A 24,057-nucleotide genomic window follows, 5' to 3' on the forward strand; every position below is an offset into this window, starting at 1 on the left:
TTCAGCATCAAGTTTTTTGGCTGTTCTTAGCCCAGGTCAGTAACACTATTCACAACCTTAGATACATACATACACAAATGCTTTGCTAGGCTTAGGCCAGAGAGGTCAGCACTTGGTAGAATCAGGCCTTTTAATACAAGAACATCCAGTACCTTCTTAATATTACCAGAACAGTATATATTTAATCAAGACCAATTAGAAAACAGAAGCACCATGATCTAATAATGTGTAAGTACAAAAGTTTACTGCCAAGTGACTAAACAAGTATTTTAACAGATGTATTTTTACAATATTTTACAGCTCACTGCCCACTAACGAACAACATTCAAGCCTCAATCTCTGCATAATCTTCAGAACAAATCTAGTTACAGATTTACCTTTTATAGCTCAACAGTTGCAACATCTAAGAATGTTTTACTCTCACTAGAGTTGCTTTTGTCTAGCACTGTCCTTTCTGTCTGCCTGTCCTCCCAGCCTTAAGCACAACAAAAAAACAGATCTGTTTTTTTAAGATATAACAAACACTCATGAGATTTCTTTAATTGCACATCAGAACAAGGAAAAAACAGCTGACTTCTTTTTATTACTTACATCAACTAGGAGGCCCCATTACTCTTTACATAGGTTATTCTTTGGTAGAGGGAGTAGAAATTTGCAAAGATTGAACTCAAGAGATAAGATCAGCTTATTTAAAGTATGTGGATACTATCAAAAAAAAAAATCAAAATCCAGGCAACCCTCACCATTCACAGAGAATACGTTCTCATATCCCTTGTGAATGGTGAAATCCGTTCATGAACACAGTGCCCCCAGCAGCTGGGGGGGGGGGAGGGCATGGCTCCAGTGGCCGTGCAGCAGTGGGAGCCCAGTGGCAACAAGCACAGAGCTCCTTGAAGTGTATAAAGTCTATTTAAAATGCAGGTTGGGCATTCACAAATATCTGAAACTGTGAATGCCAAACCCGTGAATAACAAAGGTTTCCTGTATAGAATATCCTTGACATGCTGTGTGCCCAAGAAAGATTTGATGCACTGTGGGACAAGATGGGATTCACTTCAACAGACCCACAAATCTTCATAGTTCTCCTCTATGGGGAAAAGAAACTATGCAAAGGCCCTAAACCTTAACAATGTTTCTGAATCCACCCAGATCCCCTGGGAGCATCACTCCTATGAGTAGCTAAGGGTCAGCTATTTAGAACCCAGGACAGAGAAATTAACAAAACCTACTGAAATTAACAAAACCTACCGAAACAATCCTACTGAAATAAAAGGAAATTTGCTATTGGCTTGCAAAGAAACCAGATTGGACCCAACACTTGGATCAATTAAGGCGCAGAGGTCAGGAAAACCCTATTAAACCCTCTTTCTTCTGGCCTCCACATATAAAGGCATATTCTTCTCCAAATCACGTACTAACTGCTTGTAAAGATCAGTGCTCATTTCACATGTGGAACAAAAAGGGAAAAAAGCTTCATGGAATTTCTAAAATGATGGTATACCACAAGTTTATTTGAGGAGTCTTGCACTGCCTGGTTTTGATGGTCCTCACTCCTCCATCTCTTGACAGAAGAGCCTGAGATTCTTTCAAAGAAAACCAGGTACCAAATTATTTAGCCAAACCCAAAACATCAGTCAGTGACGGATACTACACAAACAACTCAGAGCTGTTTTACTAGATTTAATCCTCTCCAAAGTTAACCCTTCTCTTTCTTTTGCTTCCTCCTTTTCCATCATGTGCAGGCACATGCATGCACGGACACATACACACCCCCTTCTTTCTAACTCTCCTCCTACAACAGACATTATATAAGCACAACTCATGTGAATGCCTAATACTTCTAGCATTAGATCCTCTTTTCAGTTGTAATTCTGTCAAGGGACAGAGGGGGTCCCTCTGAAATCTGAAGAATCTGTATGCAGTAAGCACACTTGAGCCTCTTCCAGTTCCTAGTGCTGACTTGATTGCACATTTCCGCAGCATAGCTAAACGGGGTCTAGCCCAGGAGTACAGAGGTGAAGCTGGACTTTCACTGTAATGGCTACACTGGGCTGGGCTGAGGATGAGCACTAGAACTGAAACCAGGGACCCTATCTCTGCTGTGCTCTTAGGGGTTCCTATATGTTTGACGTAGAAGTGTCAGGGAGGAAGCTACCAGCCCCAGTTGCAGAAAGCACAATCTCCAAATTTCACCGGAATGCTGGGGGTGGGAGGGAACACTGACCATGAAGCACTGAGGTATTGTAGTGATGAGTGGAAGGGAAGAGCCCACAAAGAAGTTATGAATTCTGTCTTCAGGAACAAGATGCAGCAAATAAAGCACAGGGCCACAGACTGAACAGTGAGGAGAAAACTGAATAAAGCAGCTGCTCCATCCATCCTGTGCACCTAACAAGATAGGGATCCTATGGGGAAAAAACAAAAAGTGTGGGATTGTGTAGTTAAAACACAGAGTACAAAGGGGCTGAATTAAGTTTGCATAAGCACCCTACATTCTGACATTTCCTGCCTGAATTTGCACCCATAATGATTTTTTTTTTTTTAACAGAGGTGCATGTACATACAAGCATGCACATAATTATGTAGACAAAGAAAAATGTGCCTACAGCATCCACATTCTTTTTTGTTCGTATAGCCATGTATGGTGCCCACATTGTTTGCACTTCCATTCTGCATGTCATACAACAGTGCTAAGGTCATCGTATTTTATGTACTGCCAGAGATACTGGCTCCGATTGCCTGCTTGCCTCACCTAGCACAATGGAGCCCCAATGCTGACCATGGTCTATGGGTGCCACAACAGGACATCTATCATAGACAACCATTGTATTTGTTGTTATTAGGAACACAATATTTGTTCACACTTACCACACAGAGCTACCTGCAATACCACAGTACTTTCCTAGATGCAGAGAACAAATTGGTTTTCCCTATAGGAAAACCCCTAGGAGGGAAGTAAGCAAGGTGAATTCTGCGTTAACTGGAACAGACTTCACCTCCAGTCAAGGGAGAAGGGGATTACAGAGGTCTCTCTCTTCCCACAGTGAAACATATCATGGGCCACCAGCCCCTGACTCAAGATCCAGCAGGACCCACAGCTGTCAGGGTCACTCACATGGAGGGCTCAGCCTCCTCACCAAAGCGTCAAGTCTTACCCCAGATCCCACACAGAGGGGCTCCTTTGGTGGAGCACCCCCAGGACCTCCCAATCCACGGGTAAGAAAAAGCCATTTCACTAGAAACATTGTTGAATAAAGTAAATATTTACCCAACTTAAGTTTTGCTCGACTCACAACATCCCCCTCACATGCACACTAACTCCATAAATTCCTGCTGGAACTGAAATAAAAGTCGCTGATGAACTTGAAGGACAGCTATTTTTCCCAAGGAGGTAAAATGCAAGCCACAGAATTAAACAGAAATTGAGTAGTTAGCATAAACAACTTTATACCACAATTGCTTTAAAACGGAAGTTCTTCCTTAAGAACTTTAGAACTGCTCCACTGCTAGTATAACCTCAAAGATTAGATAGCAGCAAAAACAAAGCTTAAACTCATAAACATCAAAATAGCTATCTCCTGTCAAAATATCACTCCTCCCTCTCCTGCCAAAACACCACTGGCTTTGACATATGCAGAATATGCAAACTGGTTGTTTTCAAACCCTTTCAACTGAACAACTATAACATCATGTTGTAACAGGAAATGATCATGTGCTGCGACCGTCCCCCTGCTCTGCCTATGCAGATTTCTATAGAGTTTACCTAACCAATACAAGGTAATATTGCTGGAAGTGGATTTTTTTCCTTCTGGTTTTAGGAAGACAAAGTTCAAGAAAAACAAACATTCTGACACACTAGCGCCTATTTTGTAATGCATTTAACCCCTTGGTGGTACAAGATGCTATTGTTCCATGGCTAGTGATGTTTGTATGTTAGTAAACAGCATTCTAGCACTGCCAGGGGTTCCCACACCTCTGATTATTCATTATTTTTAATTTGATACCTAGTTTAAAATCACCTACATAATAGTGTTCCCCGAAGAACAAACTAATATTATTTTACACTGAGTTGACTTTATTCAAAAGTCTCGGAGTATTTTACAGGCACTTCACTAAGGGAGACTTCACCATTTCTGGGAGGCAAGAACTATTTAAACAAAGCAAATTGAGGTTCAGGTAACTGAGAAGATTTTCAAAGAAAAAAAGTGAGAATTGTGCCAAACTGCCATTGATAAGAAATGCAAATGGAACATCTGACTACCCTCTTTCCAAGTGACTTGGATAAGGTAACACAGTAAATCAGTGACAGGGTTGTGAACAGAACCCAGAATTAGTAACTAAGATCATACTTATTCCTGAGAAATGATGTTTCCAAGCATGCCTATGTAACAATCTATAAGTCTTTAAGAACACATTTTATGTTAAAATTTACTGAAACATTTTTTTAAGGTAGATGACAATTCTATCATCTCATCCTCCATTTCAGATTTTAAAAAACAGAACATATAATGCTCTGCATTATATTTCCTGTTCATTTCTTACTTACTGGGTTTCCTCTCCTAAAGCCTGTTCCTGTGTAGACATTCAGCCACCTAGAAAATATTTTGCTTTAAATTTTTTTGTAATGGCCAAGGGCTGCAAATTAATTTAGTTCAGATTATTGCTATCTAGTCTACCCTGAGATTGTCTTTTTTATTGTCTTATGTGATTGTCTTTTAGCTCATTTTTATCTGTAGGAAGATGTGGGAAAATTGTTCTGTTGCAGCAACATTATCTACACAGATTCTCAAAAGTGGCTTTCACAAGCGCTTTTTAAAATTAGAGAGAATTTTTAGCTTATACCCTTTTCAATTTCTTAACAGAAGAGAAGATCCAGAAGTCATTCATACTTAGATTAAGATATCTACAGAAGTATTCCAGAATGTGGAGTAGTCATCATTTGAAATAAATTCAGGAAAATAAAAAATATAATGAAGCCGCTAAGATAACTTCAACAGTTACCTAAGGCAAAAATTGGTCAGTTTCTAAAGTTGAATTTTAGGGAAATGTACATCTGTACTGTGTACACATGAACAGTTTTGTAAAACTTTGCAATGTCAAAAAAAAAAAAGAATGGCTCAATAGCTTGCTCTTTTGTAGGGTTCACAAAGAAACCTTAGTGCTTAAACCCAAGCCCATTTAGGGATAGGAAGCAATTCCAGAAAAAGAATGGATGCCAAGCTGCAGACACCTATAGTGCATTGGTGGCTGGGAACCAGAGCCAGAACAGCAGGATAGACAGAGTACCTCCTATAAGGGTCTGGATGTCTTCAATCCTTCATTTTGAAGGCGCTCCATACCACAGGCCTCACTTTGTAGGAAAACATTCTGTAGTCACATCACCTGATTTCTAAAACAATCCTCACTTTTTGTTTTACCAAATTAACTGTCTTTATTCAGGGTCCTAATACTGCCCTCAAATATCCACAAGACACACTATGTTCACTGGCCAAAAGAGTCTGCCAGATATAACTCCAGCAGTGCTGGTCCACCCTCCATTACCTGTCTCATCTGTATATATAATCCAGTGAAGACCAGGGGATATCAGGTTGTAACTGAAACACTGACAAGCAAATTAAAGCCATTATATACACATTATATTTAAAAACTGAATGAATTTAATACTGGTATACTAACGTGGTCATTTTAACCTCCAATTAGCCTGTGGTGGCAATGCACTTTTCCCACCTTCTAATGTCAAGGTGGCAACTAAACACCCAGAGCTTTAGTCTCCTAACCTGATGCAGTACATCTCTAAGAATCATGCCCTGCCTACATCTGTACATGTTTGCAGTTGTATGTGCACACAGCGGCAGAGACAGTATTTTACTATACAATAAATGCAACAGATTTGAACAGTGTCAAATGCTGGACTAGGAAACGAAATGGCTTCCAGTCAGCGAAGGGTTGTCTGAAATTGCATCAGCGTATCAGTCCTGAGAGAAATGGGAATGAAAGTCCCAGCTTCTGCGGACCACCATTCTTAGGGCACAGATGGATGCACAGGTATGTGTGTATATGTGAGAGACATGCCTCTCACAAGCACACAGAATGTTTGAAGGTAAAATAAATGTATGCTGTACATACGAGTCAGAGAAGGGCATTCATGTGGTTAAGTTGTCTTTAAGGAAAATAAGTTGGAGAGAAGAAGAAATCTGGGGGAAAGAGAGAAAATAATGGTATTGCAAAGGAAAGAGCATATGTGAAATAAAAAGAGAAACAAAGAAAGGCAGAGAGGAAAACACTATTGAGAGGAAGAGACAGAGATAAAACAGAGAAAGTGAACCTGGTACCTAGCAACAGGTTTATGAAATGATGTATCCAGGTTTGCTGCTGGGAGTGGAGGCATTCTGAAGGCAACAGACTAAAAACGGTACTATGAGCAATACAGCAGGGGAATATTTAGTGAAGTAGACAGAAAAGAGCATAGTGCATACAATGTGAAGACTAAAAGAAACCTGAGCATTAGGAATTAAAATTAAAAACAAAACAAGCAAGCAAGCAAACTCAGACTTACATTATTCTTCTGGCAAATAATTTCCTGTAAAAAAAAATTGAAATATTAAAATCAGAACTTGAATAGCCTTTAAGGGTGTGGACAAATGTATATTTGTAGTAGCTTCAAAGAGGTAGGGGGAGCATGCAGCAGCTGTTACACTGTAAATATTAGGTGTGCACGAGTCTGTAGTAATTAAAATGTTGGAAGAATTTTATTACTTTAAGCCTGCTGCATCCAGGCTTGTGTGCATGTAACAACTGCACAATGCAATAGCTGCTGCGTACTCCCACATATAAGCTCCCCCTCTACTTTCTGAAGCTGCTAGAAATGTACACTTGTCCATACCCTTAGAAGACTGATATGATTAATACAATTGGCCACTAAACATTTACAGATATTACACTTTACAGCACTCTGAAATATTTATCCTGGACTAAAGTTTTCCACAATAACCAGACTAAAAGGAACAGATGAGCTAGGATTTTGGAAAAGAAAAGGCGCGGTCAGGATCGGGCCCTTGGCCTTCGGGGCTGGCAGGATGTGGCAGGCACTGCTGGCTGTGCGCCCAGTTTGGGAAGAGGGGACGAGCAGTCTGTCTCCAACAGAATTGGGCTCTCAGCTGGGCAGACAGCCAGTGGCGTCTGCCGAGTCAGCTGAGAGCCTGATCTTGCCAGATGTTCAGCCCCTCTTTGCCAGCTGGGTGGGCAGCCAAAGTACAACTGGTCAGCCTGGCTGGGATTGGACTCTCAGATGACTCAGTGGGTGCTGCTGGCTGGCTGGCTGCCTGCCTGGCTGGCTGGGAAAGAAGGACCATGCAACTTGCTCTGGCAAGATTGGACCATCACCTACTGCAGACAGCAGGAGTAGAAGAGGGATTGAAGGAATACAAGCACACCACCCAAGATTACAGACGGAATTCTGGACAAAATAGTCAAGATGCATCCCATGAAGCAGCCTGCCGGCAAGTCACTTTTGGTCATTGTGCACCCATACGACCTTTGTCACAGACTTCCGATCAGATAAGACAGGTAATGGAACACAGAAAAAAGGGGAAAATCCCCAACAGACCACAGTAAACCAAACCATGTTCCCATGCATCACCCTTCTACTAAAAAAATCCTGCGTACAAAGGCAGATAGGGGAGAAGTCACATTTCACTGTCAGGTCAAATCAATCAGTCACCCAGGTCCATCCCTTTATGTCTGTGTTTCAATTTAAGCAACAAAGTAAGGAGAAAGCATAAGTCTTCCTGAAGACACACCCTGCTTTTGTTTTAATTAAGAGAAAAAACAGAAACAGGCCCTTTCCAGTCCACTTTAAAAAACAAACAAACCAAAACAATCAAGAGCCCAAGTACACCTAGAGGGAATGACTCCTCTAATAATCAAGTACTGTTATAAAAGACACTACGTTATTAGTCTTTTCACTTGAGTAGGACCTCATACCTTCTGGACCATCCAACCATGGATTTTCCCCTTATCTCTATGTTCTATTACCTGTCTTATCTGATCAGAAGCCTGTGACAAAGGTCCTATGGGTGCACAACGACCAAAAGTGACTTGTAAGCAGGCTGCTTCATGGGATGCATCTTGACTATTTTGTCCAGAATTCAGTCTGTAATCTGGGGTGGTGTGCTTGTACCCCTTCAATCCCTCTTCTACTCCTGCTGTCTGCAGTAATGATGGTCCAGAAGGTATGAGGCCCTACTTAAGTGAAAAGACTCTCATTGCAATCCACATACTTTGTATTAGCCCTGAGAAAGGACTCAACACAAAACCCATCTCAAAGTAGCTGAGGAACCTATCTGTTACTCTTTTCCTTCCAACTCCTAACTCTAGAGCATTAAGCATGAACATAGGGCCCAACACAAATCCAACTGCAGACAAAGGGAGTCTCTCTCATTACTTCAGTGGACTTTGAATTGAACCTGTCTGTGGGGAATTTTGAACATCTGATTCATACTATCAAGATTTATACATGTTGAGCTTTTATTGACTTACGAGTCCTGGACATGAAATACTTGCAGGATTCAGGCCCCTCAAATATAAACAATGGCATTCTCAAGGGTGGTCGCAGAATAGACATGCAAACTGGATGATCAGAGGGCATAGAGCTTCAGCATGTATAAGCTGCTGTGTTTTAACTGTTCACATGCACACTCTTGCTTAGCAGTATGTAGGAGAGCCTACAGAAATGGAGCCCTAAATGAAAAGGTGAAAAAATGTCCATGCTCTGTGGAGGGGAAGTACTCAGTTTCCAAGGACATCTGACTAGTCAATACTACCAAAATTCTTCTCCTTGAAGTTCTCATTCAGTGAAGTGGAGTACAGTATAACTGAATTCAACTCATCAATAGATCATTTGTCATCAGCTTTTTATTGTGGGAGCCTATAATCAGTCCACTCTGTGTTGCAAATATAATTGGATGGCTAACAGTCCAACTGGCTGCAAGATGATGGGAAGAGGCTGAATCCTTTGAGACTTATCTCAGAAAGGAAGCCCAATTTACATGTAACAGGACAAAACTAGAAAAAAAAATCCTGTTCTTTCCAGAAGTAGCTGCCTGGGAACACAGCAGGACCGATGACAGCTCAAGTCTTCCCATTTCTTTTTCCTTAGTAACTGTTACAACTGCTTCCCCCCCACAATACTTTCAAACAGGATTTTTTTTTTTAAATACCTGCTGCTGAAGTTAAATGGTTTTAACTGGAGTTAAAAACATCAAGACTAATCAAGAGGCTCTCTGAGAGAGATTCTTAATCTCTAACCATAACATGGTCTTCCTTTTTAGGTTCTATGCAACAGAGCATGACTGGAACATAAGGGCCTACCAGAAATGTGCACCTCACGCAGAAACATGCACTGGATGCACACCTACAGGTAACCCTCTCAGTGGTCTTCAGAACCATACCATTGAAGTCAAACCCAGTCACTAGTGTGGATTTTGTTCCCTTCCATGTCCTAATCAGAAAATAGGAGCCTGTTAGAGCCCCTGACTCAAGGTTTGGCTCATCAGTTCATGCTTTCAACTCAGCAAGTCCATGGTTCAGTCCTCATGTATTGACCAAGTACTGCAATAATACTACTACTAATAAACCATTTAGTTTGAAAACAGATTTTTCTAAAGCTTAAGAGGCTGTACCTCTTGCAAAGTTGCCTAAGGAAAACAACATTTTAAAGGTAGGTAGGTATAAAAGTATTAACATTTCCTAAAATCTATTCTGATTTTCAGCTTATAGGAGAAACCACTCATCCATGGCTTGAAAGAGTGACAAACTGCGAGCAATAATGTCCAGTAATGTAAAGCTCCAGATATCCTATCATTGTATCCAGTCAGCATTCACTATGTTGACCCACCAAACAATGGTTTTCCATTGTAAGCTGACATGTGATAAGGGTTCTCCAATGGCTGTATGAATGACTCAGAACTTTCCTTTTTTATTTATTTTAAACTGGCTTCATTGGAAGAAACCTCTTAATAATAGGACTGAACTCAGAGGTAAGTCTATACCAGGGGTGGGCAAAATACGGTCTGCAGGCCGGATCCAGCCCACCAGGCCATTCTATCTAGCCTGCAGGGCCCCTAAAAATTTAGAAAATTAATATTTATCTACCCCGGCTACCTGTCAAAGATGACAGGAGCCAGGGCAGTAGGAGCAAAGGAGAGCCATGGCAGGCTCCTGAAACAGCAAGGCCTGCCCCCACCAGCCGGAAGCCCCTGCCTAGCAGAGGCTTCTGGCCTGGGACCATGGGGCTGTTTGTGCCTCCCTGCACTGGAGTGGGAAATTCAGGTAAGAAGGGGGAGGAGGCAGGGGAGGACTACGGGAGATCGCCCCAGTCCTCAGGGCCAGACCAGCTCCTGCTGAGTCCCAGAGTCGAGCCATGCAGCTGGGAGCCACGTAGTACAGAGCGGCCCACAGGCAGGCAGGAAAGTGGGGGAAGCGGAGGTGGGAGGAGTGAAGGCGAGCAGGCATGCAGAAGCGTGGAGCATGCATGGAGGTCCCAGGGCCAGTGCCGGCATGGCCCAGAGCAGGGTGGCAGGAGCATGGGCTGGCAGGGGTCTATGGAGCTGGGCTGAGCTGTACCAGCAGACAGAGAGGGGAGGTATCTGCCTGAAATAATTACCTGCCCCTGGCCTACATTTAAAATTTCATCTGGCTCAACAGTGTGGAAAATGCCCTGTATTTTGTATTCTCCTAAACCTACTTACCAACATGCCCATGACACCCCTTCCCCATCCTCCCTGATTTAAATCCTAGGCTTTAGAAAGCCTGAAAATCTTCAGGACATTATATTTAAAGATTAGACCTCTGCATCAGGTTTATACATGATACATTATATACAGCAATGAAGCAGTGCCTTATGATCTTGTGCAATAAACCTTTAAGAACTCCACCTGTGTGCTTTTCCAAAAGTTGCTGTATCCTGTTAGAGTGGGCACATTCAATAAGATTTTATTTTTTCTTTCCTTGTTGCTATTTTCGTTAGTATAAAAGACAAAAGTACATATGGTTCCTCTTAGCAAAATACGAAATGGGAATTGGAAAATGCTGAAAGTTTCATAGACCTTCAGGTCACAGGAACTGTTATGATTACCCAGTTCACATAAAGCAGGCGAAAGAACCAATCTCCTTCATCAAGCCCATAACTTCTGGTTGAGCTCCTTAAGGAGATGTAGTAGACACTCCATCATTCCGGATTTTTAAATCGGAACTATATGGCCAGGTAAGTTGCTCCAATGATTGATTGCCCTAGCTGATAAAATATTTGGTAACTGAAAACTGAAGCTAAATACATTCAGATTAGAAATAGTTGGGGGGGGGGGCAGGTTTTAATGTCCTCCCCATATAGGTACTGACTATGACCATGTCACATTGTACTTTTCTCTTGGATAAACTAATCAGATAGAGTGTTTTCAGGCCATCACTGCAGACACATTTTTCAGACCTCAAATGATTCTTCTGGCTTTTCTCTCAACTCTTGGGCAGTCTGCATCAGTCACCAGCAGTTTGAGTCTATTTTCAGATATATATCTATATCTATACCTATATCTATCTATCTTTTAACTTGAGGTCTACCTTCAGTGATTGCAGGGAGTCTACATTTGTATCACAGTAGAGAATGATGTTGTTGGCCATACTGAAGCTTTCTCTGACCCCCAGGTGGTAGAACAAGGAAGGCTGGCGGAAAGCATCACTCATCTCCACCACTGCAATATCTGCAGAAAGAAATAAAAGAACTGGTATTAGCCATATGCTTTTCAGAGCTGGACCACCTAAGCTATTACTCTTCAACAGTTTTTGTTTGACAGCCTGCATTGTAAGGGGGAAATAAAGAATAGGAGGGATTTCCCCTTTTTAGTTACTGCTTCTGAACATATAATCAGCAGGAAGCGGTTTCTATACTTCATGAGCATTCCCCGCCCCCGACACCCCTCCCATAAGATCTCTATTTCCTTAACCTAAAAAGGATAAGCATGTCACTAAACAAGACATAATGCAAAAGTTCATTTCGAGCCTTGCTCCAACACAGTGTTTATTTGTCTAATCTATACATAATGATTTATGCTCTTGGAAAAAAATACTAGTGGAGATTTGACATCTGCAAGCTGGGCAACTTCTATATTAAACTTTATAGATGGGTTGCATGATGCAGAAGAAACTGGCAGACTGCATTTGAGACACTGCAGAAAAACAAGCTACCTTTGAGTCAATGCAGAAGAAAGGAAAATGCAAAAGGAACAAATTAGTATCCATTTATTTCCAGCAAAACCCTGATGTCATATATACACAAGACTGACAGAAAGGTATGTTAAGCCAGTGGTTCTCAACCTTTACAGAGGCATGGCACCCCTTGTTAGATTCAAGACACCCTCTCCATAACTCTTGTGAACTGGTGCAGGGGGGCTGGACCCAATGATCTCCCAAGGTCCCTTCCACCCTCACAATCTATGAATCTATGAACTGAGCACCCCTCATTTCAAGAACCAATTTATTTCTTACAGTGCTTACCTCCTTCCAGAGGGGCTGGGTAGTGGAGGCAACCAAGCAGAAAGAGCCTGAGCCAGCCCTTATGTCCTCTGACTTGGAGCCTGATCCTGCCCTTACCTACTTATCTTCTCTCACCTCCTCTAGCACCCTCAGAGGATCTCGAAGCATCCCAAAGCATCCCAGCACGATGGTTAATGTTTAATATGATGATTCTTAACAATCACAGAAATAGCACAGCAGGTGGTGCTTACTCCAGTTCTGAACACTTCACAAAGGGCAGTACTACAGTTCTGACTCTGGAGGGTTTACAGTGCATACCTGGCTCCTTTAGTGCCTTTCTCTGAACTTTATATAACACCCAAAGGTGGCATTTACTTAATATCTAACATAAAAGAACAAAGTAAAGTGTGCAAATATTATATATACACCATGTTAAAAATCACATGCAAATTAACTGACAGGACCTATAATCACCGTACCAAGAAGCTGGGAGGGCTTAAGCCCCTGGAGCCCCTCCTCTGATGGCACTGTGCCAAGGTTTCACCCACTGTCCAGCCTTTCTATTATTTTTGTATTGTTTTTTTCCCCCAAGAGTTTCACGGATAACAAGTATGTTATGGGGTAAGAACAGATGCATCCTGTATAATTTAAGTACAAGATAAATTACATGTGGCACTACAGACCCAGGCAAATTGCATTCAGGCTCTGATAGTGCTTCTTTTGACTAAGCTGACAAGCCTACCTTATAATTATATGAAAAAAAAACACAAAACAAACTTTTTGCAGGTACACATCTTTAAATACTATAAGTTTCTTCAACAAGGCAAATTACTTTGGAAATAATTGTTTGCTAACTGATTAAATCTTGGAACAACACTTGGTAATTGTGACATTAAGTGATATATTTACCCACTGGAGATGGCTTGCTTTTGACATTAAGCGGTTTGTGACGACATCCACAGTAACAATGGGGGGGGCCTTTGTTATATATGGAAGTCAGGCACTGATAATAAAAGTTGTGATAACAGACAATGTGTGATATAAAAAGAATGATATTATCTAGGTCTGACTGTCCTAAACACCCCAATACAAATTATGTTCTATTTTAAAACATGTCTGCTTATGCCTAAAGTTCTGTGCATATTAAATTGAACTTGCAATAGTAGTTAAGCACATGCATACGTGCTTATTGGTGAGGAACAATAGTCTCGGCACAATTTATCCAGGGACCCAAGTCAAGCAAACAAAACCTAAAGTAACGGAAGCCTTAGAGAGGATGCACTCCAGCCTCATTTCCTCAAATTTATGCAAAAGTAAAACAAAAATCAAATCACAAAAAAGCCATTCCAGCTAACATATGAAGCTTTTTATCACATCAGGTAGCTGTCTTCTGCTCCAATACCCTTGTGGAATCAAAAAAGCAACAAAAGAAAACTGACTCATCTTTGCCTCTGATGCACACACCATCTGGCATTTACACCCACCTCACGTTCTCCTCTCCCTACTCCCCACACCAAGATTCAGCCAAAATGTACTGATTTTTTCAAAGAAAAAAAAGGATCAAACCGGCTGTGTAAACTATTGGTAGGAACCTATCCAATTTGTAAGTACACGATTTTTGCAAAAAAACTCAAATTTGGGCAGGCTCTGAGAAAAATTAGACTCGCTGCCAAAAAAAAAAGACTAAAAATAAAATGTTGCCTTCCCAGGAGAAGCCAGCAGTCTTCATGGACCTCCCCACACACGCAGCCACCAGAGGAGAACAGAGGAAAGGGGGGGGGGGTGTTCTACTGGACCGAAAGGCTGCTGGCTGGCAAGATGGCTGCCTATCATGCAGCTCCACCCCTCCCTACCAATCAGCGGCAAGGGGCAGGATCACATGGAGAGCCCTTGCAACCAACTGGTGAGGAGGGTGGGGCATGACAGACAGCCCTTGCAACCAATCATCAGCAAAGGGCCGCACTCAGTCTGTAAAAATGGCAACCGGCCCTGGGATCTGCCGCAAAAATCAGCAAGCCATATCCTCATGTTAGGTAGATCCCTAACTACTGGGTATCAAAAACAATTTAATACTCCTGGGTATTAAAAAGAATTAAAACGATCATTAAAAATTGACATACCTTGCAAGTTCCATAATTAGCTGAGGGACACTTTCTTTTAGAAATGCCCAAAATGTTTTCCCTGAGTGAATAGAACTAAAAGCAAATCTCTATCTATTTACATTTTCTTTCTATTATGGCAAGGAACACAAAACTCAAATCACATGCACCATGATTTGCACCATAGCATTAAATGAGAGAGAGAGAGAGAGAGAGAGAGAGAGAGAGAGAAACAAGAGCCAGCTAAGTATTATGATAATGTTACATTTTATTTCACTGTAGTTGTTTTTCTTCAAAAAAAAAAAAATTACATTATGGGAAGTTCTATTTTTAATTACATTTAGTCATGTGGATCCTCTCTCGAGCAATTCTTAAACTGTGGTATAGTTCTGTCATGCTGTGAAAGGAAGAATTTGAGTAACTTTGCATTATTTAACTCTCAAATCTTGAGAGATGATGTTGAAACTTTTGAGGCATTAAGCAAAATTTAACATAAAGAAGGAAGTACACAGAACACACTGGTCATCAGTGTATGTGCCAGAACCCCATTTACCACAACTCCGTAACAGTATTCTATCACTCCCATCAAAAGAAGATACTAATCTGTAGTTTTGCAGTAGGAGACATGTTTCCCATTCACTGCAAAATATTGTTTTACAAGTTACAAAACAGTATTTCAATCAAGTTTACGATGGTACTTATAGCTTCTCTACAAAGCAAAATAGCTTTTCAGTACATTTATCCAGATATTACAGTTCTGCTTTCAGAACCAGAGAAACTATAATAGATGGAGTTAAATACACATGGAGCAGGAAAAAAGAGGCCTTCTCAGTATGCCAATCCAGAGTGGAGTACAGAGGCTATGTGCCAGCACACTATTCAGAAGACTCCTGTATACCCCACATATTGCAAAGGGACAGAACCTACTCTGGCTCTAAACAGCCTAGCGAACAGGATAGGTTTCAAGGCAGGCTGAGATAAGGTAGGAATGTGAGGAGCATGCACTGGTAGCAGAGGACCTCAGCTGCATCTCACAGACAGCTTTCTGGTTGTGGGGCTGAAAGGCAAATTTTATCCTTCACACAAAGCCAGATCACTTGAGTTTGTCCAAAAGGTTGAATTCCACCCTCTCTCCTGCAAAAGTTGAGCTGGGCATGGATAACTGATAAAGAACCATTTGAAGAAAAGGTAGGAATGATACTTCCTTCCTTTGTAAAGCACTTTAAGATCTACCCATAAAAGCCCTGTATCAGAGGGCTATAATCACCAATTCCTACTGTAGTCATGTAAAACAGGTACCAGTCAAGAGGTGGGAGTAGGGAAGGACTAATCAGCAGGCACTGCAGCGTAGTTACCTACCTGTGTATACCCAGCATACACCTTTAGTGTATAGTTCTGCAATGTTACATATATTATACAATAAACTGGCTAATCGCACAATATATTTAGACCGATCTCATGTGCAAAGTAAGACCAGCAACAACTGGGAAGTAATTATCACATAATTAGCTAGTTAATTGTGCAATAAATTTAGACCAGCCACATGTGCAAAGTAATTATCACATCATAAAAATGACTATTGAGTTATAAAAAGAGCCAACCAGCTACAAAAATAGTGCTTGAAAATGTGTAACATCTCCATAGATGGTTTCTATCCAGCTTTAATTTGAATGTGTAGCAGGGCCCATAGATACACCAGAGTTAGCTTTGGCTATCCAACTGGATATTATGCAACATCTTGGGCACAGCTAGATGCACTTAAACTGCCACCAGTACCTGGGCTAACTAGCACAGTGGCACCAACAGACACAATGTTATTAGGTAAAACAATGCTTATACTAACAATAGTCCCTACTAAATCATCATATGTTAGGGAAGGCAACATTTTGCTATTTATTCAGTCAACTCAGGGTACCTGCTCTACATTTAAAAGGGTTTGTCAAAGCTGATAGAGCTATACCCCAAAAACCTTCTAGTGGAGAATGCAGCTTATGGAAGCACCAGAGGTCTTTGACCAATAGAATTTTACCCAAGTATGATGAGTTATATCTGAGAAATGCATACTAAAACTGGGACCTTAAAGTTTTTAGCAGAGTTTTAAAGTTTAACAGGTTTTAATACTTCTCATGCATGGTAAAAATGCCAAGCCCTTTGCCCTGAGCTACAGTTGGTGGCTCTAATCATTGAGAAAATGATTGAGATGCAAAGTGACCAAAGTTCACCCCCTACTTGTTTAACATAACAGCACAGCAAAGACTGTCCAGGCTACCAAGTAAATGCTGTATTGTAGTACTATATTTTTTTCATATGGACACACATTTTTTTTTTTTTAATGTACTACTTTACTACAGGAGTGCAATTAAAAATGAGTGGCAGCTCACTAATGCAGCTGCAATTGAAAATAGATCTACAAGGAATACACTTCTGTTTCCAGGTACTTTCTGAATTGCTCTCATCCTAACCATGTGACTGTTGCTTTGCATTCACTATGCCACAATGACTCAGCTAGGACAGGCATAGTGAGCAGCTGCAACTTCCAGAATAACATAACAATCCTTATCTTTTATATAAGTTTTTCCCTCCTTTTTCACCTTCTCTTTATTCAGGTTTAATGAATAAAGCTCACAAATAAAAGACAGTAAAAAGAAGTGCAGGTGACAGTACTTACTTTGGAGCTCAACTTTGGAAATGTTTAAAGGTGTTGCCTCACTACTGGTCCACAAGGTTGGGCCTTGCATTAGTTATATAATGTCAGCAGTTTTAACAAGCAAGGAAATGTGCTATTGAGAAATCTTCCAGGAGTAGGGGAAATGAAAACAACCTACATCCATTTCAACATCCTCATAGCTGCACCCAACATTACATTTATCATTCTGGCTAAGTACAGACAGTCAAAAAGCCTGCGGCAAAAATCAATTCAATCTCTGCAGGTTAGTCTAAGCTGCGCAGATTGAACCGATAAGCAAAGGAATAGACATTCACTTTTGGTTCCAGAAATGAAAGAATATGCCTGCAGAGGCCCAGGCCAAAAGCCAGGAGATGCTAGAGCTTGCCCCCCTGCTCAGCTACAGCAGACAGCCTGGGCCAAATATACCCTGCACACCCTGCGGGCAGGGCGGGGTAGAGGGAGTTGTGGGGAAAGGTTCAAAGCATCCTGGGATGCTGGGGTCTAAGTTAACTTGAATCTAGAGGGGATCTGGGACAGAAATTCAATAACTGATTTACCCTAAATCAGTTAAGTCTGATACTACATCCATCCAGGTTTATTTTAAACTGATTTTGGCCATTTTGAAAATGGTATATGTACACTGAACTTGTGTTGCGTTATAGATTTGAACTGATTTCTGGTCACTTATACTGCCAGTTTGTGTGTAATTTCTGTCCCCAGCTTCTATGGTTAATAGCAAATTATTTACGTTATCTAGAAAAATTGATTACAGAAAGGTTTGTTGATGGTTTATTCCTTTCAGTGTTGCTGGAGTATGAGTAAATGAAAATGTAGGGAACAGTGAAACTAACAGTTCAGAAGCAGGTTACCCAACTTAACTAGATAAAATCATTTGGGGGTGGGATATCTGGGTAAGGTGAGAGACTGATACTATGTAAGAGAAAAAGCAGTTGTGAGGAAACTGCAGCATAAAAAATTATCGCTACTGGACAGTGACAGTAATTAATTAGCCATAATACAAATCTGGACAACTGACTAGTTTTGCAAAACCGTTTTCCAATGTGCAGTATCAATTGTACCAAAATACACTTTGAATGTGGTGGAAGAAACAGAATGTACTAAAAACATCATGAAACTGGCTGTTACAATTTGAGAGATCTGATTAGGTAAAACTTATGAATTCTGGTGGCTATTATGAGATTGCTACATCACTAAATGTATCACCCTACATGGAGTTACCCATACGCTGGCAACACTGCATTATGCATCTATCCTTCAGGTAATGGAGGGTCATTTAACCTAAACAGTTCCCAGATCACTGGAAGCATCTTTGGAAAAATGGGATGGCCAATGCCTGCAAACACAAGTCCCAATGTGTCTGCGTGAAGGAATGTGGGTTTGGAGCAGCGTAGTTTTCCAGAAGAATCAAGCAAACAGGTAGAAACAATGGATCTCAAACTGCCACAGAGCTTGCAGAGAGATTCAGGGGGACAGGAAACTGGGCAAAGGGTGGGACAGATGGGTGTGCTTTCAAAGCAGAGGGCTCCAAATAACTGCAGAAATGGACCAGGAAAGAGGAAGTCAGTGGCACAGGTCTGACAAACTTCATAATTTAGAGAAAAAGTCACATGTGAGAAGGGAAGATGAGGGAATTCTGGACTTTTGGGGGTGTATCTCCATGCTTCTCTGGTGGCTTCCAGAAAACAAGCCCAAGCCATCTGCTCCTAGTCTGTGATACTACCCTCATTTGAGTATTTATGGGTTTGCAGTGTGAAGAATGGGAACAGATGGGTGAGATGCAAGTCACAGCAGCAGCCACAAGAGTGACACTGAGCCAATGTAGGCCATCCCATTTGGGAACAAATGGCTTCCATGAGTGGTGAAATGCAAACATTCCACAAACTACTGTAAAGACCAGGGATGGAGAAGAGCTTTTAAAATTCAAGGACAGCGTTGGCCCAAGAACAAATGGGTATGAACTGCAAGGGACTGTAACTATAAATTAAAAGATCCTAACCACTAGAGTAGCAAGATCCTGGAACCACCTTCTAATAGGAACAGCAGAGACAGGAAACGTAGTTTTAAGATTTTAGCATGAATTGGGTTACATGACATGGTTGCCCATGTTAGCAGGGCACTGGTCTTTATAATGAGAAGGTTCCCTTTCTGTCCTAGGTTTCTTTGGGTATTGACAAATGATCAAACTGTAATACTATGCAAGAGGGTTGGGACCTTCCACAGCTGGTATGTGATAATGTCCTTAGCCCACAGTAAGTGAGACCTAATCCAGGTAAGCCTGTTCCTGAACAAAACAGGGCTAAAGTTTCACAGTTCAGCTTTCACTTACTGTGGGAATAAAAACAAAAAGAAAAGAAAAGAAAAGAAAAGAAAAGAAAAGAAAAGAAAAGAAAAGAAAAGAAAAGAAAAGAACCCCAGAGGCAGACAGCAACTACACATCAGCTGCTCTGTGGTAAGTCTCCTACTTCCTGTTGAAATTGCTGCAATCAATCATGTGTCCATAACCTGTTAGACCTTCAGCTCAGGGGCTGAATATTTGTACAGTGCCCAGGACAGTAGGGCCTAACAGTCTGTTTAGGAAAATGCAACAAATGTGTGACCAGAGATGGGGAAAGCAGAAGAAAGCAGAGGAAGTTGAAAGGTGAACCAGAGTAAAAATAAAAATATGATCATATTAATTAATTGATGTACTGGACCTTGGGTTTAAAAACTCATGTAAAAGCCTGACGGTAATTTTATCAGTCCCTGCATGGAGTCCAGTTTAAACAACCACACCTGAAGCAGAAATAAACAGCGATTAAACACTCTGTGTACTCTGCATGGCTGTCACCATGCTATCCCTACATAAGGTCATCTGGGAACAATGATTAACAAACTTGCACACCGGCCTTCTCCACCTGGTACCAGGATGCTTAGAAACACTGATGGCAATCAGCTTCTGGCATTTTCTCCAAATACATGGACCAAAGCATATTGATAAAAAAGCAGGACGTCACACTACAGATGAGTTCAGATGAGACAGAGAGAGAGAGAGAGAGAATGAACCAAAGGAGTTGCATGATAGCAAAGGTAAGAGCTTCTGGGTGAAATTCTGGCCCCATTGATGTCAATGGGGAACTTGATACCCAGAGCCATGACCAATGGAGTGAAATAAATGTACTCACTGACAAAGCAACAGCAACTAGAAGCTAGACCACACAGCACAGAAGGAAGCATGCTGGATTTTAAATGGAAAGAGAAGAGAACAAGCATATGGGAAGTAAGCACACCAAAAAAAATGATGGCATCTTGAAGACTACATAGAAGCTAATACAACTGGACTATTCCAAGAAAGGCCAAAGTCAAATAGATACATATGAGAAGGGTACTGAAGCAAGTTTAAAAAAAAAATTATTTTTTTTTTTTTTGAAAAAAAGACTTGAGCTTGAGACTCTGAAGAGCTTACAAGGTAATATTTGTCCCAGGACATTATGATAGTGACACTTTAATTCTAAAATAAAAAGTTCTAAGCAATACGTGCATGAGAAGCAAAAACCAAAAAGGCAAGTAAACTGGAAGGCACCTTCTTTATGAGTAGGTATCCGGGTTTTCTGTTTCCCCACTGAAAAAATGGAGAAAAACATGGCATTTTCCTCTTCACCAGAGGAAAATGCCGATTTCTCATTTTAATGGAGAGACCCACATTTTGCAGTTGTGCAGCAAGCTCTCTGTAGGCTGGGAGGGAGTGGGAGGAGGGCAGTCAGGCATGGGGTGCCATGCACATGGCTGCCAGGCAGCCTGGAGAACAGGTAAGTGGGGCGGACTGAAGCCCACAAAAGGAGGGAGGAAGTTGGACAGAGCTGGGGCTGCTGCCCAGCTGGGCAGTGTCAGGGGCTTGGGGCCCAGGACCACAATGCACTGCCACAGGGCCCCAGCAGGGAGCTGAATGGGGCTGCCAGCGGCTTGTCCAAGAGGCAGGGGGTGGGCTGGCTTCCTATTGCTGTGAGCACTCCCAGGAGGGACAGAGGAGACCTGTGCCCCCCAGATCTGGATGTGCGGTGGAAGCGGGGCTCAGGTTCCTGCCCTGCTGCCCTCCCCCACAGTCTCCACAGCCCTGCGGGTGTGACCTGGTGCTGCACAGTGGGGCTGCATGTGGCAGCTCATTGCTGCTGTGAGCTCCATGCTGCCCTGATAACATATTCCCTGTGCATGGGGCAGCAGCAGGGTTGGAGGTGCGTGGTTGTGCCCCTCACTGCAGCCACGCACTCTGAGATGCATCACCAGGGCAGTGCAGAGCTTGCAACAGCAATCAGCTTCCCAGTCAGGCCCCACTGTGCCCTGCAACACCGGGTTGCACCTGATGGGCTGTGGAGGCCCCGGGAAAGGTCAGCAGAGTCCAAGAGGCAGCCTATGCCTGCCCCCACCCCATGCACAGATCTGGGGGCATGGGTCCCCCTGCCCCTGCAGAGTGCACAGCAGTGGGGAGCCACCCACCCCCGTGAGCCTGGAGCAGGCAGCTGCGGGGGGAGCCAAGCTCCACTCCGCTGCAGCAGCCCCCGCCTCCTGCCAGGGGCAGGGGTCTATGGACCCAGGTCCCTGTCCCATAGCTCTTGCAGCTGGGGGCCCTCTCCAGCAGGGCTGTGGTGGGTGGGTGGAGTAAGGGGACTTCCTTTTTAATAATGGATTTTTGGGTTTTTAATCAGAGAATTGCAATTTTTTTTTTAATCAGGGAGAACCAGGATCCCTGTTTATGAGCAGCTAAAATGTGTTAAGGCTCGCTGCTTTCACAAATGCAAAAAATTAAAGGAAAGTCCTTAGAAAACTGTAGAGCTCAGCTGCATAACACAGCTTTCATCCATCTTCTGTGCATGTCTAATGACTGTTTTAATTTTTTGCTGTTTGGTCAACTTACATATGTACAAAAAGTTGAGACCAATTAGATCTACTGTTACACATATAGCTACAGCCTAAATTACGAGTGGAGGTTTATTTTACTCACTCATTAAACAAGGAGAGAAAGAACAGGGAGGTCAGTAATAAGTTAATGTAATTAAATACCAGCTATGTGCACTTCATGGTTCTCAAACACTTACGAGCGTGATTCGGTTCAGGGTGGCTTTCTGGAGGTGGGATGAAGAGGCAAGTCAGGTGTTGTTCACAACCTAGCAGGTGGTAATTACCTTCTAAAAAGTGACTGTCAACAATATGGGACCTGACTCTTGAAGAATGAGCCCTTATTATCCTGGTCATAACAGCGACTAACCTAAATGGAGCATCTTGCCAGACTTACACCATGAAGAGGCAGTCAGGGGAAGTTTGAAAGGGCTCAGGCAGGACTACACACAAAGGGAAGGAAAAATCCTCATATTCCTTCATTAACCCTAATGAGCTAAAAGTAGTGAATGGGAAAATAAACACCTGGCGATACAGAGACTGAGCCTGTGATTTGCTGTTTTGTAATATCTGGTTAGTGTAAAAGAGAGCATGATTCATTTAGTTAATTAGTTAGCACTAAGGCAGCATGGTTTTTAAGAAGGGCTTCCTTGTATATCCTGACAGGAAGTGAAGCTGCTACAGTTACTGTCTGCCTTTTCTGTCTGTCACTCTTGCCTAGGTCCCCAAAACTAGAAAAGTTTGTTAGTTTCTTCCATAATGGGAAGATTCAAGTTTTACAAAACAAAAAACAAAAAAAACCCCCAAACAAGTCAATGTTTTGGGCTAGAGACAGAAGTTACACTTAAACTGGTTTAAGTGATCAGAAACTGGTTTAAACCTGTAACAGAACATAGTGCACAAGTTCAGTGCACATAAACCAGTTTCAAAATGGCCAAAACTGATTGAAGATAAACCTGGTTGGATGTAGTATCAGACTTAACTGATTTAGATCAAACTGGTTCATGGAACTTCCGTTTCAAACCCATTCCTGGTTCTACTTAACTCAGTCCCCCAGCATCCCAAGATGCTTTGCAGCCCTGGGCTGTGCGGTCTGCTCCAATGGAGCAGCATTGGCCCCACCCCTCTGGTCCCTAACTGGAGCACTATCACTGCTCCAGCTGGCTGAGACGGGGGGTGGGGGTGGGAAACATGGCTCTAAACTCCAGCCAGCCCCTGCCTGGCTTTTTCCCTGCTCCCCACTAAAGCAGAGGGGCAGGAGCACGGCCAGATGCCAGCTAGGCCGAGATGGGGGGGAGAGTGGAAGAAGGGTTTAAACCTCCCTTCCTCTGTCCATCTCAGCATGCCACCCTGATTCGCATCTGGCCATGCCCCCTGCCTCTCTGCTTCCACGGGGAGCAGGGAAAGATCCAAGCTGGGGCTGCTCTGACCCTGCCAGGCAGACCTTGTCTAGGGTCCCTTGCGGGTGGGTGAGGAGGGATTTAAATCCATCTCCCCTGCCTCCACCTCAGCCTACCAGCCTGACTGGCATCTGGTCACATTCCCCACCCCTCCACTCAAGCGGGGAGCAAGGGAAAAGCCAGGCACAGCCTGTCCGCTCCCCCAGATCAGGGAATGGGGGACAGCAGCCTGGCACAGGCTGCTCCCCCCAGAGGCAGACTGGGGCTGGGGTCCCATGAGGGACCAAGATGGAATTTAAAGCCCCCCTTCCCTTTGGCAGTGGCTGGGAAGCATGCTGTAGCCCCCCCAACTTCTGGTCTGAGCCACTGCAAGCATGTAGCTGCATTTCTGGAAAGAGAAGTGAATTATCTGTTCACTTGCTTCTCAGTTCAATCTATGTAGTTTAGACTAACCTGCAAAGATTGAATCGAT

General features: G+C 42.5%; 1 protein-coding gene across 3 annotated transcripts in view; it reads right to left on the reverse strand.

Annotated features, from left to right (window-relative positions):
* MAP3K5 (mitogen-activated protein kinase kinase kinase 5) overlaps positions 1-24,057 on the reverse strand; it is a 152,696-nt gene that overhangs the window by 98,001 nt on the left and 30,638 nt on the right. For 2 of the 3 annotated variants that reach the window (XR_002087740.2, XM_006267397.3), the window contains exons 2-3: positions 11,617-11,756; positions 6,557-6,580 (exon numbers count right to left, since the gene is read on the reverse strand). Coding sequence is in view for 2 of the 3 variants with exons in the window: in XM_006267397.3 (XP_006267459.2) it covers positions 6,557-6,580; positions 11,617-11,756 (164 nt within the window). In the remaining variant the exon portion in view is untranslated. The remainder of the gene's footprint in view (positions 1-6,556; positions 6,581-11,616; positions 11,757-24,057) is intronic. The other variant, XM_019479636.2, reaches the window with a different exon arrangement.

This window comes from Alligator mississippiensis, chromosome 1, assembly GCF_030867095.1.
Source record: "Alligator mississippiensis isolate rAllMis1 chromosome 1, rAllMis1, whole genome shotgun sequence".
Classification (NCBI taxonomy): Eukaryota; Metazoa; Chordata; order Crocodylia; family Alligatoridae; genus Alligator; species Alligator mississippiensis.